At 49.5% G+C, this 17,476-nt stretch overlaps 1 protein-coding gene across 3 annotated transcripts in view; it reads left to right on the top strand.

The window, feature by feature from the left end:
* Positions 1-13,816, top strand: part of SCGB2B2 (secretoglobin family 2B member 2) — a 101,073-nt gene extending 87,257 nt beyond the window's left edge. Inside the window, exons 2-4 of one of the 3 annotated variants that reach the window (XM_057300748.2) lie at positions 12,813-13,002; positions 13,089-13,279; positions 13,551-13,816. In XM_057300748.2, coding sequence (XP_057156731.1) covers positions 12,945-13,002; positions 13,089-13,279; positions 13,551-13,592 — 291 coding nt within the window. In that variant the 5' untranslated portion in view covers positions 12,813-12,944 and the 3' untranslated portion in view covers positions 13,593-13,816. Of the gene's footprint in view, positions 1-12,812; positions 13,003-13,088; positions 13,280-13,513 lie in introns of all 3 variants that reach the window. The other 2 variants (XM_057300747.2, XM_057300746.2) reach the window with 2 other exon arrangements.
* Positions 13,817-17,476: the final 3,660 nt, after the last annotated feature.

The raw sequence follows: 17,476 nt of genomic DNA, 5'->3' as shown, positions 1-17,476 counted from the left end.
GGAAGGATAGATGGATAGCTGGACAGATGGATTGTTGGATGGATAGGTGGATAGATGCATCTATGGATAGATGATGGATGGATGGATGAATGGATGAATGGATGGATGGATGAACGGATGGATGGATGGATGGAAGGATGGATGGATGGATGGATGATGAGTGCATGGATGGATGGAAAATAGAATCATAGCTGAGATCCATGTTCCATTTGAGAGAGGTCAGGTCACGACATGAGGACACCTGGGACCTCCTCCAGGCCCTGTGTCCTTGGGCTGTGCAGGACCTTGGAGGTGGAAACCATACCCCTTCTGACTTCAGTCCTCTCCTGTGTAATGTGAGAAAAGTGGGCCAGGTAACATCCTCAGGTGTGGTCTAGGGACAATAGGCTTCAAAGCCATTCTCACGGTTGAAATGGGGTCATACCCACATTCCTGGTTTCCCAGGCCTTGGATCCAAGGACATACTCAGAGAACTTGTGATGAAGAAATGAGTAAACAATGAGCAGGTGGTTTTATGTCCTTGTTGACTCTGACCTGGATTATGGCAGCTGCCTCCTTCCTCTAGGACCAACTCCCTGGGCTCCAGGCCATCCCCACAGCTGCCAGAGTGACCTTCCCTGCACTCCATGGCAGAACCTGCGGCTCCAGGAAAAGCCCTCGGGGGCTCCTGATCCTCCTTCCTCAGGATAAAATGCAGGCCCTGTGCAGGTCATTGGAGGCCCACATCTTCTGTCCCCACACCTGCCTTGAACTCACCCTCCTCCTCCATCATCCACACTGCCCTGGGATCTGGTCCATGACTGTAGGTCTCACCCCCTAGGCTGCAGCACAAAGGGTCACCATGATGACAAGCCCTTCTCCACTGAGCCTGTGTGGGGAACCCTGGCCCATCCTGCCAGCTCCCCCTCCACTCCTCCCTGCAGCCTCCAACTCTGTTCATCTCCCCTCACCCATGACAGCCAGAGCCCCTGGAGGCCTAAGTCCACCTTGCTGCTGGGTTCCTTGACCTACTAATGGGATACAAAAGGCACAGGGACATTTTAATGCCTTAAGTGCAAGTGAGACCCCTCAGACCTGTCACTCAGGTCCAGGGGCCTCCCAGGACTCCTGAGCAAAACCTCTGCCAGGCTCCCACCAACTCAGAGCTGGCCTCCCGCCCTGGCTCTGAGCCACTCCCCGGTAGAAGACAGGCCGTTGAGCCATCCTCTCTGCCCTGACCAGTGCTCCCCGCACCTCCCTTTAGCTCAGTCCCATTTACCTCTCCTGCCTGAAGTCAGCCTCCCACACCCTTCAGAGCCACCTCACAAGGTCACTCCAGTCTTAGGTGGGCAGTACGTCTAAGTGTTCACCTTCCCATAGCCTCCCTCCAACCCCTAAGTCATTGCCCAGAATGCAGAGGTGACCTCTTAGAGTCCAGGTCTCATCACGTCACCACACACCCCAGACACCTACCCATATCTCTCAGCACAGAGTCCATACCCAGTGCCAGAACACACAATAGGCAGGACCCAGCCTGCTGACCTTGAGACCTGATCCTCCACCCTCCCTCTGTACACCCCAGCTTTCCACTTTGCTGGGCCCCATCTCTCAGGTTTCTTTTTGTCTCTGACCTCTGCCAGGGTGGTTCCAACACCTGACCTTCTCCAAGTCTCCTTCTCCAAGTTCTCCTTCTCCAAGTCAAGAGTGAACTCTTAGCACCCCCATTTCCTTCTCCTCCATCCATCGGTCACCCCATATGTGCCCTGAGGAGTGTGACCAGGTCACCAATGCCCTGTGTGTCTCCTGCATGGGCTCTGCATGACTTCACTAGACACTGGGTCATGTTGGTTGAGTGCACAGGACATCAGCAGAAAGTCTAGTGAGAGAGGGACTGGAGCGGGAGATGGAGCATCTGACCCCTGTGGGGTAGCAAGCCCTGGGGCTGAGCATGCCAGAGGTCTGGAAACTCACCAGGCCTGACATTTACCTTTCTGTTTTAATTCCAAAAACCTATGCAGGTTAGGGATCTTCAAGCCGAGTCAATAGCAATAAGAAGCATTTCCTGGTGCCACTCGGCCAAGCCTCCCACCCACCTGGCCTGGCCTGACTCACACTGGTATGCGGACCTGTGGCCTGGGTGACGGCCACATCACTGAGGAAGGAAGTGGGCCTCAGCTAGGGGTGAATTTTCATGATTAGATTTTCTCTCATTAGAGGCTGTCATGAACAACAATACAACCACCAATTTGAAAACCTAGCAGAAATGTATAAATTCCTGGAAAAATACAACCTACCAAGATTGAACTGAAAAGAAATCAAACTTTTGAACAGACCAATTACAAGTGACAAATTGAATCTGTAATAAAATGTCTCCTATCAAAGAAAATTCCAGACTCCAATGGCTTCACTGCAGAATTCTGCCAAATATTTAGGAGGAATTAATAGCAATTCTTCTCAAACTCTTCCAGAAAATTGAAGAGTATAGAATTCTTACAAATTCAGTTTACAAGGCCACCATTATCCGGATATCAAACTCAGGGAAGGACACAACAACAAAGAAAACTATAGGCCAATATCACTGATAAACGTGGATGCAAACATCCTCCCCAAAATACTGGCCAAACAAATGAAGCAGCACATCAAAGTGATCATTCCTGTGCCAAGTGGAATTCAACCCAGGGATGCAAGGATGGTTCCTGACACACAGATCCACAAATAAGACACATCACATCAACAGAATGAGTACAAGAACCATATGAACATCTCGATAGGTGCAGAAAAAGCATGATAAAATTCAACAGTCCTTCATGGTAAAAACTCTTAACAAACTGAGTGTAGAAGGAATGTAGCCCAACACAATAAATCGATGTATGGCAAGCCCACAGCCTATTCACATCATAGTGAATAGGGAAAAGTACAAAGCTGTTCCTCCAAGATCTGGAACAAGGCAAGAATGTCCATTTTTGCCACTTTTATTCAATGTAGTAATGAAAGTCCTAGCCAGAGCAATTAGGCAAGAAAAAGAAACAAAGGGCATCCAGACTGGAAAGGAGGATGTCAAATTGTCTCTGCTTGCAGAGGACATGATCTTATGAGCAGAAAATCCCAAAAGCACCACCAAAAAACTCTCAGAACTGATCAATAAATTCATTAAAGGTGCAGGATATAAAATCAACATACTAAAATCAGTACCATTCCTGAACATCAACAATAAACTAGAAAAGAAAGAAATCAAGAAAGTGTAATGACACTTGATACCTTTAAAAATGTAAGATCATAATTAGAATTTGTAAATGATCAAATTATTAAAAGATGCGAGACTCAAAAAAACTACATATTGCCGGGTGTGGTGGCTCACACCTGTAATCCCAACACTTTGGGAGGCCGAGGCAGGTGGATCATCTGAGGTCACGAGTTCGAGACCAGCCTGACCAACATGGAGAACCCCATCTCGACTAAAAATACAAAACATTAGCCAGACATGGTAGCACATGCCTGTAATCCCAGCTACTCGGGAGGCTGAGACAGGAGAATCGCTTGAACCTGGGAGGCAGAGATTGCGGTGAGCCGAGAGCATGTCATTGCACTCCAGCCTGGGCAACAAGAGTGAAACTCCGTCTCAAAGAACAACAACAACAAAAACAACAAAGCTACATATTGCATGACTTCATGATAAGCAGTTCTAGAAAACGCAATGGTATCAGAATAAAGAATGAACCAGTGGCTGCTCAGAATTGAGGACAAGGAGAATATTTCACTACAAAAGCACAGCACAAGGAATATTTGAAAGTAAGAAAATGGCATCTCTATTGTGGTGGTAGTGCTTGAGATTCCAGACATCAATACAAAACCTACAGAAGGCACAGCTGTCAAAACTCATGGAAATAAACGTACATCAAAAATAGTGAGTATCACCATATGTAGTTTTTTAAATTTAACATTCAAAAAAGGTATAAACTATTCATACACATGACACAGATGAACCAGAAGGACAACACTCTCTGAAGAAATAATAACATTCCATACTGTATGATTGAATTTACATGAAGCAAATTAATCTATACTGACATAAAGCTGATCAGCGGTTGCCTAGAGAGGAGGAAGGGGTTAAGGAGATGCAGGAGAGGGTGTTACACAGAGGAACAAGGAGGCATTTGGAAGTGAGGGATGTGTTCATTATTTTGATCATTATGGTGGTTCTGATTTTTGCAACTGTCAAAAGTCACAAATTATGTACTTCAGATATACATATTTGTTATGTCAATTATACTTTATTAAAAGATATTAAAACAAAATAATTTAATTTAATAAACATACACGATTTTAAAGTACAATTAGAATCAACTTAATAGATTAATGAAGAGAACATTAAAAAGAGACATTTACTTTATAATTAAAATGATAATAGCCCTTCCCCAAAACTCAACTGTGTTTATAAAGCTAATGAGAGACCATCAAGCTAGGAGGATAGTGCCTGATGGTCCCTCTTAATTTGGCCAAGGTATAGACATAAACAAAAATTATAAACTATACACTTTAGGTATATGTAATTGTTATATGTCAACTATACTTCAATAAAGCTATTAAAACAAAGTAACAACTTTAATAAACATATGAAATAATTGCCACCAATTATTCTGGATTTCACAGATATGCAACTTCCCCAGTTACTTCTGCAGATACCATCACTGTGGTAGAACCTGAGATTGGCTTTTGGAGATGTCTTTTCAGGTTTTCTTTGTGTGTCTAACACTGATGGCTCCACCTGGATCCATTAGCCAGCCACTCCTGTGGCCCCATCCAGAAGTGACTCCATGCAAAAAGACAGCTTTGACTCCCTATTCTTTCGTCTTCAACCCAAGCCCTCACCACTCCATATAACCAAGTCCCCTGCCCACCAAGCATCTTTGAAAATCCCATAGCTTCTGAGCCTTCAATGAGATCATTTTGATGATAACTCTGTCTCCTACATGGCATGGCCAGCCTCCCATCAATTAAACTCTTTCTTTACTGCAATGTTATGGTCTCTGTGAATTGATTTTGTTTGTGGAGCAGGCGGGAAGAACCCGTCGGGCGCTTACACCACTCCAATCTTATACAAATTCTTCCAAAGCATAAATAATGAGGGCGCATTCCCTGTACCACTCAATGTCCCTGCAGGAAGGAAATGGCACACTCACACAGGATACGTGACAAGAGTTTAATGAATGACTATAAACAAAAAATAAAATTCTAAGGCCCGCAACTATCTGAATGGAACCCTTCTCTTGACCAAGGGCATTCAAAGTTAACCTAAAAAACTAGTTCAGGTCATAGTGGAAGGAGGGGTCAGATATGCCTCATTATACCCATCTCTCTTTTGGAATTCAGGAAAAGCTGACCAGGATTTAACATCAACACAGACCTTAAGTCTGATAAGAAATATTTACAATCTATTCTCTCTGAAGCCTGCTACCTGGAGGCTTCATCTGCTTGATAAAAACCTTGGTCTCCACAATCCCTTATCACAACCCAGACATTCTTTTCTATTGGTTCACTCTTTGAACCAACTGCCAATCAGAAAATTTTTAAATCTACCTACTACCTGGAAGCCCCCCCATCCCCACTTCAAGTTGTTCTGCTCTTCCAGATCGAAGCAATGTAAATCTTACACGCATTGATTGATGTATTATGTCTCCCTAAAATGTATGAAAGCAAGCTGTATCCTGACCACCTTGGGCACATGTCCTCAGGACGTCCTGAAGCTGTGTCATAGACACATCCCTAGCCTTGGCAAAATAAACTTTCAAATTGATTGAGATCTCTCTCAGACACCCTTGGGTTCACAGGCTTATGGCTCTGCTGTGAGCAAAGTAAAGGGAAACCAATAACAAAATGCCCAAGGCAAGCAAGAGCAAAATATCTAATGGGAGGCAAGGAAAAGAAGCTTTGCTACAATCCAGTGAGACCTGTAACTGTAGGAGAGAGCGGGCTCCCAGGACCTTCGGCCACCAGGATAGGAACGCAGCCATGGCCAACCTGTAGTCCTGAAGGAGGGCACCTGGGAGTGAGTCCGCTCATCTCACTCTCCTCTTTCCTTCAGTGCCCTGCTATATCTCCAGTGTCCCGACCCACAAAAACCAAAGGGCAATGTAGCCCAATGATGCAATCCACAAAAGGCCATGTTCTGGGGTACAAAGCAGACTGGGGAAAGAAGAAGACTAGATCTGTTGGAATAAATAGAAATTACCACTACATCCCCAATTCATAATGAGCTGGTATCATCCTGACACCAAAATTTAACCACTCAAGGACATAGACAAAATGTACCATGCAAGGTATTGGCAAAGTGGATTAAATTACATTTAAAAATAGTATATGCTGATAAAGGAGGATTTACACCAGAAATGCAAGGTAGCTTTCAAATTAGAAAATTATTTGATGTAATGTAACACAATCACAGAACTAAGGGGAAAAAAACTGTACACACAGTTCATTCAATGCAAGTGAGATGTGCTATAACATTCATCTTTTCTCGATTTAAAAAATTGTCTGATGCAGGATACAGTGGCTCATACCTGTCATTGCAGCATGTTGGGAGGCCAAGGTGGGCAGATCACTTGAGCCAGTAGTTTGAGACCACGTTGGGCAACAGGGCAAAACTCTGTCTCTAAAAAAATTACAAAAATTAGCCAGGTGTGGTGGCACCCACCTGTAGTCCCAGCTACTTGGGAGGCTGAGGTGGGAGGATCACTTAAGCCCAGGAGTTTGAGGCTGCAGTGAGCCAAGACCGCACCACTGCACTCCAACCCAGGTGACAAAGCAAGACCCTGTCTCAAAAAAGATTGAAAAATCCCCTTAGAAAATAGAAATAGAATAATATATCTTTAGTCTAGCAAAGAACATCTACCAAAAATATCTTACGTTAAACTTCCTATTTAATGATAAAATATCAAAAGCTATCCTCTTGAATCTGGATGAAGGGTATCCAGAAGTACTTATATATAATGTTGTGTAACTTTCTTAAAAGCCTAAAATTATGTGAAATTTAACAATTTATATAAAATACAATGCTGTCAAGAGCAAAACAAACAAACAAAAAAGTTCCTCTTGAGTTTAGATACTAAACAAAAAGCCTATTTTCACCATTGCTGTCCAACATTGCACTAGAGATTCTATAAATGCAATAAAGCAAGACAAGTAAAATGTATGAATATTGAAGAGGAAGAAACAAATACACATTAGATATATTTATATAAATAATCTTAAAGAATCTACAGAGAAAATACTAAAGAGTCTTTGAATCCTAAATACAAAATAATATAGAATAATTAAAATTTTCTATATAGCAACACAAACATTTATAAACCTACACTTTAAAAGAATGTAACATTTACAATGGCATTAAAAAGAACAGATGCCTTGGAATCAATCAATTAATACATGTATAAGAGCACCATAGAAATATATATGTAAAAAATTGTTGAGAGAAAATAGGGAGAATCAAAATAAATGGCAACTTATCCCAGCATTATGGAGAGGAATACTCGATGTCATCAAAACTTCAGTTCTCTCCCACATTGAATTCAAATAGCTGTTTCTAAACGTCTGGCACCGCAGAGGGTCAAAAACAGCAAAGACACTCCAGGAACAAGGCCAAAGCGGAAGGACCCCCTCTGCCAGAGTCAAGAACTAAAGCTTTAGTGTGTACTCAACATAGTGCCACATTGGCATACAGACAAACAGACTGGCGACATGAAATAGAGAACTCAGAAGCAAACTATGTCCCTCTATGGGGCACTTGCTTTCTGACAAAGGGACATTGAGAATAATGGAATAAGGGCCATCTTCTCCAAAACCAAATTTGTCCAATCTGCAGCCCGCAGGATGCTTGCGGCCCAGGGTGGCTTTCAGTGCGGCCCAACACAAATTTGTAAACTTTCTTAAAACATTATGAGATTTTTGCGATTTTAAGTTTTTTTAGCTCATTAGGTATTGTTAGTGTTAGTGTATTTTATGTGTGACCCAAAACAATCCTTCTTCTTCCAGTGTGGCCCAGGGAAGCCAAAACATTACACACCCCTGTCCTAAACAGTACTGGGACAGCAGGGAATCTATATAATTTAAAAGTAAGAGGACTGTTACCCACATTTTACACAAAAGTCAATTCCATGTACCTTAAAGACCTCAATGGACAAGGCAAAAGAATAAAGACTTCACAAGTATTTATGTAGAAGAATATCTTTATGACCATGAGATGAGAATCTTTTTTCCAAAGGAATAAAACCACATTAAGAAATAAAAATAAAAAGATAAGACTATTTATTAAGCAAAACACACACACACAACATCAAGCAGAAAGGAAGCATTGATAAATTTCCTTACAGTAAGCCTTATACTTCTGTTCAATAAAAACCGTCAAGAGAATACAAAGCTAATAATCCCCAGTGTTGCAGAAGGCATTTTAAATAAATAACCAAACAAGGGCTCTTATCAAGAAAATACTGGCCGGGAGTGGTGGCTCACGCCTGTAATCCCAGCACTTTGGAAGGCTGAGGCGCGTGGATCACCTGAGGTTAGGAGTTCAAGACCACCCTGGCCAACATGGTGAAACCCTACCTCTACTAAAAATACAAAAATTAGCCGGGCCTGGTGGTGGGTGCTTGTAATCCCAGCGACTCGGGAAGCTGAGGCAGGAGAATAGCTTGAACCCAGGAGGCAGAAGTTGCAGTGAGCCGAGATCACGCCATTCCACTCCGGCCTGGGCAACAAGAGTGAAACTCCATCTCAAAAACAAAAAAAGAAGATAGCAAGAACTCCTCACATTGGGAGGTCGAGGCGGGTGAATCACCTGAGCTCAGGAGTTCGAGACCAGCCAGGACAACATGGCGAAACCCCATTTCTACTAAAAATGCAAAAATAAGCCACGTGTGGTGGCATGCGCCTGTAGTACCAGATACTCAGGAGGCTGAGGCAGAAAGATCACTTGAGCTCAGGAGGTTGAGGCTGCGGTGAACTGAGATCATGCCAGTGCTCTCCAGCCTGGGCAGCAGAGAGAAACCCTGTCTCCAAAAAAAAAATATATATATATATATACAAAAAACTCCTACAAATGACCAGAGATGGAAAAAAGAAATGAACATGCAACATATAAACGGGAAAAAAGCCTTCTACTCACACTTCACTAAATGACCAATAAACACATAAAGAGGCCTCAACCTCCTTACACCAGAAAATGCAAATGGGAACCCAATGAGATGCCCCTGACACCTGCCTACCAGATGGTTCACTCGACACTGACGATACCAGCGTGTGGTGATCTAGAGTGGCAGGAAATACTACAGTGTGGCTGAGGGTGTGCATTGTACAACTGCTTTCAAGGTTTCCTGTTACCTAAGACAGTCAAGAATATGAATGCCTTATCATCTAAAATTCCACACATGGGCACAAACCCATACAAATGTGAATTTAAATGTGTGCCAGGACATCCACACATCAAAGCTCCCTGTAGTGTTGTTCACGATAATAGAATCAGTACACAATGGTCGACGCTTTTAAACCATAAAGAGAGCAATGTGGATTGATACCAACAAAAATCTTGAACAAAAAAGTAAGATATGGGAGAACACACACATGGTGACCACGGTTATAAAAACTGTAAAAGAGTAAAATTAACACTTATTATATGTGAAGATGTTTAGGTAGCAAAACCGTCCACTAAAACAACAAGAAACCACAAACTCAGGACACGGGTCAACTCTAGGCAGTGAGGCTGGTGCCGGGAGGGGCTCACCATGACCTTTCTTGAACTGCAGGGGTATTGTGAGGTTTGCATCACAGTCATCACTTAAGATACAGTTTATATGGTGTGTCCTAGTCTGTATTTGTGTCATATGTCATAATAGAAAGATGAGAGGTGAGGGGAGGAGGGAAAGGGAGAAATGGAAAGTGAAGGGGAGGACAAATGAATAAGGAAAAAGGGACAGGAAGATGGAGACGCAGAGGGGAAAGAGGGACAGAACAGGGCAGGGAGGAAGAGACAGGAGAGGACGCGGGGGGCGTGGGAGAGGATGGGGAGAAGGAGGGAGTGTGAACTGCATCCGTGTAACCTGCCTGCCCCAGCTCCTCCACAGCTGGGTCGTCCTCCCTGCCCACCCCACCCCTCCACCATGGGTCTCTCTGCTATGAGACCACCCCCCACTCGGAAGGCTGTTGACCTCCAGCCCCTATCCAGAAAGTCTCACTGCCCAAAACCCTGCCCAGAACCCTAAGGTGAAGCCACAGTTGAGGGAGCTCCTGCTCCAGTGTCAACCTGGCTCCCACCTCCCAGTGCGGGAGAAAAGCAAAGCGGGTGAGCTGGGAAGAGTGCAGGATTTGGGGACAGGCCATTCTCCAGGTGCCAGCCTGGCCGGAGGGCCAACGGTGCCTGGCAGGGAACCACAGGGCTCAGTAAGCAGAGGCCACACAGGCCCCAAAGGCAGATTGCAGTGGGAACCAGTGTGGCGAGGTGGGCAGGGGACCTGGCTGAGGTGCCCAGAAATCCCATCAGCACCACTGGGTCCCCTGGAAGACGCTCAAGTTCCCCAAACGACTGGGGATTAGAGACAGGGGATTAGAGTCAGACCTCACCTTGGACAGCAGCCCCAACCCCGTCCTCAGCCCCAGGGATACTAGGGCATCCGGCTGTCCCAAGGAAGTGGGTGGCTCAAGGCTGGGGGCCTGTGCCTTGGCTGAGGGATGCGGCTCAGGTCAGTTTGCTCCATGATTCCCTGGAGCCTACATGACTCCCTGGACCCTGGGCCACGCTCTGCTGCAGCCCAGTGCACCGCACGCTGCTCTGCTGTGGCAGATTGTGTTGTGTCGAGTTGTGCTGTGTTGTATGCTGCATCACTGTTCCTGCGAACTCCCTGTCCAGGAGCTCTAGGGCCCTGGCCTCTAAGAAGCCCCAGTCCCGAGTCAGCCTCAGGCAAGGTCTGCATCTCTGCTGCCTCCACTTCCCTGGCTCAGCCTTGCAGCTCCCACTGCACTCACCTACCACCCATCACCCCCACTTAGAGGCCAGGAAGCAGCAGGAGCCGTCTCCCCCATCCATCCATTCTCTGCCCCCTCTGCCCCCTCCCTCCATCCTTCAGGACTGTCTATCTTAACATGGCTCTTGCAAACGCCCAGACCCACCCACTGACCCCAGAGCACCCCCTACCTATGTGTTTGGCCAGGGGACACCCCCACACCGGCCCCATCACATGCCTGGTGGCCCCGAGGCTGCAGCACAGGGTGCCTGTCTGGCACTAGACCTGCCCCGGGGCCTTCTCTCACCACCGATCACAGGACAAACCCAAATAATTGCTGTCCTCCCTCTGAAATGGTGGCCATGGGGGTGCAGGGAAGGCCTCCCATCCCTCCTGTGCCCAGGCCCCTCACCCCCACACTCTGGCTGGCTGCATCTGCTGTCCAGAGCCCTTGGTCACAAGGCGTGCAGCCCGGACCACAGTGATCACAAGGGAGGCCCTTCCTAAGCCTAGAAATGCTCTAAACCTTCATGGAACTGCTGGTCCCAGTGCCAGCCAGAGTCCCAGGTGAGGCTGAGGTGGCTCAAAGTGGTGCACGGGAGATGTCTGATATCAACCCTCTCCAGCCTGGTGACTTCCCTGGCCTCCAGCCACCACCCGCCCCACAGTGTCCCCAAAGCTGAAGATACAAGCTTGCCCTGGCACTGGCCCTGGCATAGAAAGTGCATGATCTGATCATGTCATGCAGGTGAGGATACCTGTGTGCCAGGTAATGTCAGGCTGGCATGGTGGCGCTTGTGGGGCAGTCCTGTAACCTGCAGTGTGGTGGGTGGGATGGATGCGTGTGACACAGGCAGGAACTTCCCCTCATGGCACTTGAAGACCCACATGTGTATTGGGTGGGGCCCATGGGAGTCACAGGTGTGTGGCTGGGCACAGGCAGGTGATTGAGTGACAGCTACACAAACCCCACCACTGAGCACGTCTCTCCCAGGGCAAAGCAGATCAGACCACAGGCCCAGCCCTGGGAGACCCAGAGGGGCCTCAGGTCCTCAGGGAGCCTCCTGGCCCTCTCTACCCTCAGAGGACCCCCTTCCCTCTAGAGACCCCTCCAGCTGGCTCCACCTGCAGCTGTAGGGGTGGGAGGGGGACACAGTGCTCTGGGGTCCAGAGAAGGAAGGAAGATGGAGGGAGGGTGGCCTTCTGCTCCCTGACCCTGCTGCTCAGCCCCCTGCAGCCCTCCTGGAGCCCACACCTTTCAGCTGCAGTCTCCCAGCCTCTGTCCCCAGGATGAAGCCCGCTACTTAGCTGGCTTTTCACCTCCAGATGGCATAAAGTGAAGAAGGGTCCCCTGTCCCTGCCCCGCAGGGCCCCCACACAAGACTCTCCCATCACTTCCTGTCTCTCTCAGATGCAGAGGCAGAGGCAGCCACATGCCCTGTCCCAGCCGCAATCACACCCTCATATTCATATAATCACAGACCCCCACCCCACACAGTCAACACCCCAACCTCAGGTGCCACACACACCCCACACGTTCCCGCCAGCGCATTCCACTCACACACACATATCCCATTCTCAAACGCGTGCACCCAAGCCTCGTGACGCACACACGACGGGGCAGGCCGCAGAGCCAGCGGAGAGTCTCAGCGCGCATGGACGCCTGGACCGCGCAGGGACGCGCCCAGGACCGCGCCCAGCCAGGGGTCCCCGTCTGCACCTCAGCTGCCTGGATCCAGCACCATGGGACGGGCTGGGGGCGGGGTAGGGGCGGGGACCCGCAGATGCAACCTGCTACGCTGGAGTGCCACAAACCCCACTACCGCCCCTACCCTCCCTGTCCAGCCAAGCCACGCCACCCGGGCCCGCCCCCAGGACACGGAGTTTAAGGACCGCGTCTCCCGAGATGCCAGAGGGACCTGCGTCCGCACTGCCCCAGTGTGACCCGCATACCTACCGGCCCCGGCCCCGAACCGCATGGCGTCCGCCCGAGCCCTGGCGCTGCTGGGTCTCCTGCTGCTGCCGCTGCTCGCAGGTAGGCCCCGCCAGGGAAGCCCGGGCCGCGCTGCAGCCCCGGGGCACCCACCCCTCCCTGATCACACGCTCCTACTCTCCCCGCAGAGCCCAGGAACCTCTGCCCGCAGCTTATGACGGTCATTAACCAGTTTCTGACCAAAGACAAGGACACCTACATGGACTCTGTCAACAGATACCACCTCACGGAGCCGGAAAGAAACACATCCTCTAAACTCAAGGACTGCGTGACCGACACAATGACCCCCGAGGAGACACAGGCCGTCGTGCAGCAACTGGTGAGTGCAGCAGGGCCCGGCCACCAGCGCCACCCCACAGCCCTTGACCTCCTTTGAGAGCAGGGACTCTGTTCCCTGAGAGCGTCTCTCTCCACCCAAATACCTCCCCACCTCTCACCAAGCAACCTCCTCGCACACGGGCAGCTGCCCAGGCACAAGACCTCAGGGCGCTGGACCTCCGCGCTCTGATGCTCAGCCTCCGCGATCAACCCCATCCTATCCCTCCTTCCCCAGAAGACCCCTCCCTTCAGCCTCCCACCCCTCCCCACAGGAAGAAATCAACAACCAGTGTGCCGACACGATACTGAAGTAACACCATCCACGGGCACCTCGGGTTCCTGTCCAGGCTGCCTGTCCCACCCATGAGAATCTGGGCCCAGGGCCCCGCCCTCCCTAGCTCCCGCCCTGCTGCTGCCTCTACTCCCTCTCCTGCTGTGCTGATTGGGGCAAGCCTGGGAGCCGCTGCCCCCCACCTCCCCACCCAGGCCTGTCCCCTGCGGGACAATGCTGCCTAATAAACTCACCTGCATCCATCCAGCTTCTGTGTGTGTTTTTCAGCCAAGGGGGAAGTGAGAGGGACTGACCCCAGAAGGGCAGGTGGAAGGGCAGGCATCTCTCAGAGAGGCATGGGACAACCTGATGGGGTATCCTCACCCCACTGCCCCTTCCCTGCCTCAACCGTCACCCTCCACCTTTAACACTGCCCCTGCCATCTGCAGCTCCACTCCCGACTCCACCCCCACCCCAACTCCAATGTCAACTGCCACACCCACCTGGCCAGGGGGTTCCCTGCTCAAGTCCTCTGGGTTCCCTGCAATCTGCGACAACACCTCCTTCTCCTCAACCTGGAATTCAGCTTCCCCAGCTCTGACCTCAACCTCCCCGTGCTTCCCCCACCAGAATCTCCCTTGCTCCCCATCCCCAGTCATCTGTTCACACCCATTCAGCATTGACCATGCCCCCTCCTCAATCCCATATCAGGGCATCAAAAGCCCCAAGCATCCCTGATCTAGATCCCACATCCAGCTCTACCCCCCAACTCTCCCATCCAGGGCCTACACCACCCAGGAGTCTTTCGAGGGGGGGTCCTCATCCATTTGTACGCAGCCCCCAGTGGGATGCAGAGACGTGAGGACCCATCCTGGGGCTTCCTTCCCCATCCATCCCCAAACTAGGTAGCTGCAGGAACAAGAGAAATCAGGGAAGACTGGGAAGGGTCAGGTTCTCACCACAGCCCAGTCATCCCTGGCCTTGGCCCCAGACATCCACACACATACACACACATACACACACATACACACACACACACACACACACACACACACACACAGCAGGCCTAGAGCTGAAGGACACTTGTGAGTTTGCTGGAATCTGTTTAAGAAATAAGCTTGGTCCACGGTCCAAGAAAACTACATCCTTTTAAAGAAAATGAAAATATCATCAAGGGAAAAACATAATTTAAGTCAAATCGTGTCCTTTTGTCGTGGAGCCCCGTGCCCCGCTCAGACAAGGGCTTTCCGGCAGCGCGACCTGGGTGTCCCCTCGCGGCCGCTCCTGAGCGAGCCCCGCGGCTGGAGCTGCGCGGGGTTTTTCGCGAGGCTAGCAAGGGGGCTCCAGAAGAGGAAAAGAGGCAGGAACTGGCTGTCAACATCCATCAGATTCCCCAAGGCCAAATCCCACAGTAACCACGTGGCCACAGACAGTGCCCTTTGCAGGCCCCCTCTCCAAGGGTGTCATTCGTCACCCCCTCCTTGGACCCCACCCAAGCCAGTCACCATCCCACCCACAGTGGGCACAGCGTTAGGAGATGCAGAACACGCGTGTCCCCGCCAGTCCAGCCTTCCAGTCTGCACCCTGCCCTGAAGGCATGCTTGGGGGACATGTCGGGGGACGGGGACGCGGTCCCGGGCCCCTGAACAAGGGACAGCCGCTCCCACCAGGACCTGCCAGGAAGACAGCCGGGTCACCTTGCACCGCTGAGTGGGGCCGCGGCTCTCTCCAGCCTGGTGGCCCAAGGCCTGCCTGGAGACTACAGGCTGCAGGGGTTCCCTGAGCGGAAAGCCATTGAGAAGGCCAGTGGGAGGCAGGGCTGCGCAGGGCAGTGGCTTGAGCAGCCCCAGACAGTGAATACATAGAATCTTCCCTGAGGGCATCAGGCCCCTGCAGGGAGCAGCTTGGTAGGAATGAGGCAGGAGAACAGGGTCTGGAGGCACGGAACCTAAGGCCGATTCACTCTGACTTCCTAGAACTAAATCAAACAGAAAACAATTTTTCACACCTAAGTAAGAAAAGGACCAGAGACTACTCCCTTTGCAAGCCTACTTCCCCTTTTTCTGTGTGGCAGATGGAAAATTGAAAGTATCTGATTGGTTGCAGAAAACAACCAATTGCTTGCCACAACCAATCAGATGCTTGCATAGGGTGTAACTTTTGTAATTTCACCTCAGCCTCTGTTTGCTTTCTGCAACCAATCAGACTGATTGTGGGCCACTACATCATTTACATAGGATGGACACCAAGTAACCAATGGGAAACCTCTAGAGGGTATTCAAACCCCAGAAAATTCTGTAACCTGGGGGCCCCTATACTCGGGCCTGCTCCCAGCAGCCTGCTTCCATCATGTGGAGTGTTTTGTTTTGTTTTGTTTTGTTTTTGAGACAGAGTCCTCACTCTATTGCCCAGGCTGGAGGGCAGGCTGGGTTCAAGCGATTCTCGTGCCTCAGTCTCCCAAGTAGCTGGGATTACAGGCGTGTGCCACCACGCCCGGCTAGTTTTTGTACTTTTAGTAGACATGGGGTTTCACCATGCTGGCCAGGCTGGTCTCTAACTCCTGATCTCAAGTGATCTGCCCTCCTCAACCTCCCAATGTACTGGGATTACAGGCGTGAGCCACCATGCCCGACCATGTAGTGTGTATTTTTGTTTTCAATAAATCTTTGCTTTTGTTGCTTCATTCTTTCTCTCATCACGTGGAGTATACTTTCATTTTCAGTAAATCTCTGCTTTTGTTGCTTCATTCTTTCCTTGCTCTGTTTGTGCGGTTTGTTTTTTTTTTTTTTTTTTCCAATTCTTGCTTCAAAACGGCAAGAAACTGGACACCCTCCACAGGTAACAGGAAGGTGGGATGGGGGGAGCTCACCCTGACACTGATCAGGGCCACCCACGTGCCCCTCCCCCCACACCCATACTCACTAGGGCCCTGGGTGGAGCTTCCCCCTGCTGCTCACTGCTCAGTGAGTCGCCAGGCCAGCAAGCACCCCCAGCTGTGCCCCTCTGCTGATTTTGTCCCTGGTCACCCTTACCAATCAGGATCCAGTCAGGTGACAGAAGTCACAGGCAAGTGGCTTCAACACCCACATATGTAGGACCTTTTCACTGTGTAACATGTGATCCTAACGCACTTTCTATACCTCACATCCTTTAGGTTCTGTGTTTTATTCCAGGTAATGTTCCTTGAATCTAAATTACAATTTACTAATTTTCTCGAAAGCTGCACCTAATCTGCTACCCATTCAGACAAACAAACTCGCTTATCAAATGTTTGTTGAACCGGCACTCAGTGGCAGATTCTGTGCTAGGGCGAGCCAAGTGCAGACACGTTTGCCAAGACACACGGTCATGCCTCAGGGCCTCCTGGGTGCACATGCACACATGGACCTGCGGGCTGGCGCCACAGTGCTCAGCCTGCTCCCAATCCCAGGGTGCTCCAGGGAGGACAGAGGATGTCACAGCAACACCCAACCCATCCCACTGCATGCTGAGCTTAGTTTCTGATACACTGTCACCCAAAGGCATGGCCCAGGGCCGTGGGTCTCTCTGCAGACGTGCCCTGCCCCCACTTACACACACACACACACACACACACACACGGACACACGAAGAAATGTGTCTCATTTCTACCTGTGGGATTTTAACTTAAGGTGGTGACTGAGTGACCACACAGAGAGGCCAATGCAATGAAAAGCAATTATTACTTACATTTCCTAGGGGCACACCATGCCACACAGGGCCACATGGAGAGCACCAGTGTTGATCAGGAGGCAGGAGCAAGGGGAAGGCATAGGCAACAGCCTTTATTGGAGTTTTCATGGGACAGGCCAGGCAGGGCAGAGTAAACAGCTTATGATTAGCTAATTTGAATAACTCCGGCAGGCTTTGGCCTATAGTGTTGGTCTCTGGTTACCTGGTACCTGGTCG

Source organism: Pan paniscus, chromosome 20 (genome assembly GCF_029289425.2).
Source record: "Pan paniscus chromosome 20, NHGRI_mPanPan1-v2.0_pri, whole genome shotgun sequence".
NCBI lineage: Eukaryota > Metazoa > Chordata > Mammalia > Primates > Hominidae > Pan > Pan paniscus.
This window is presented reverse-complemented; position numbering and strand designations above follow the sequence as displayed.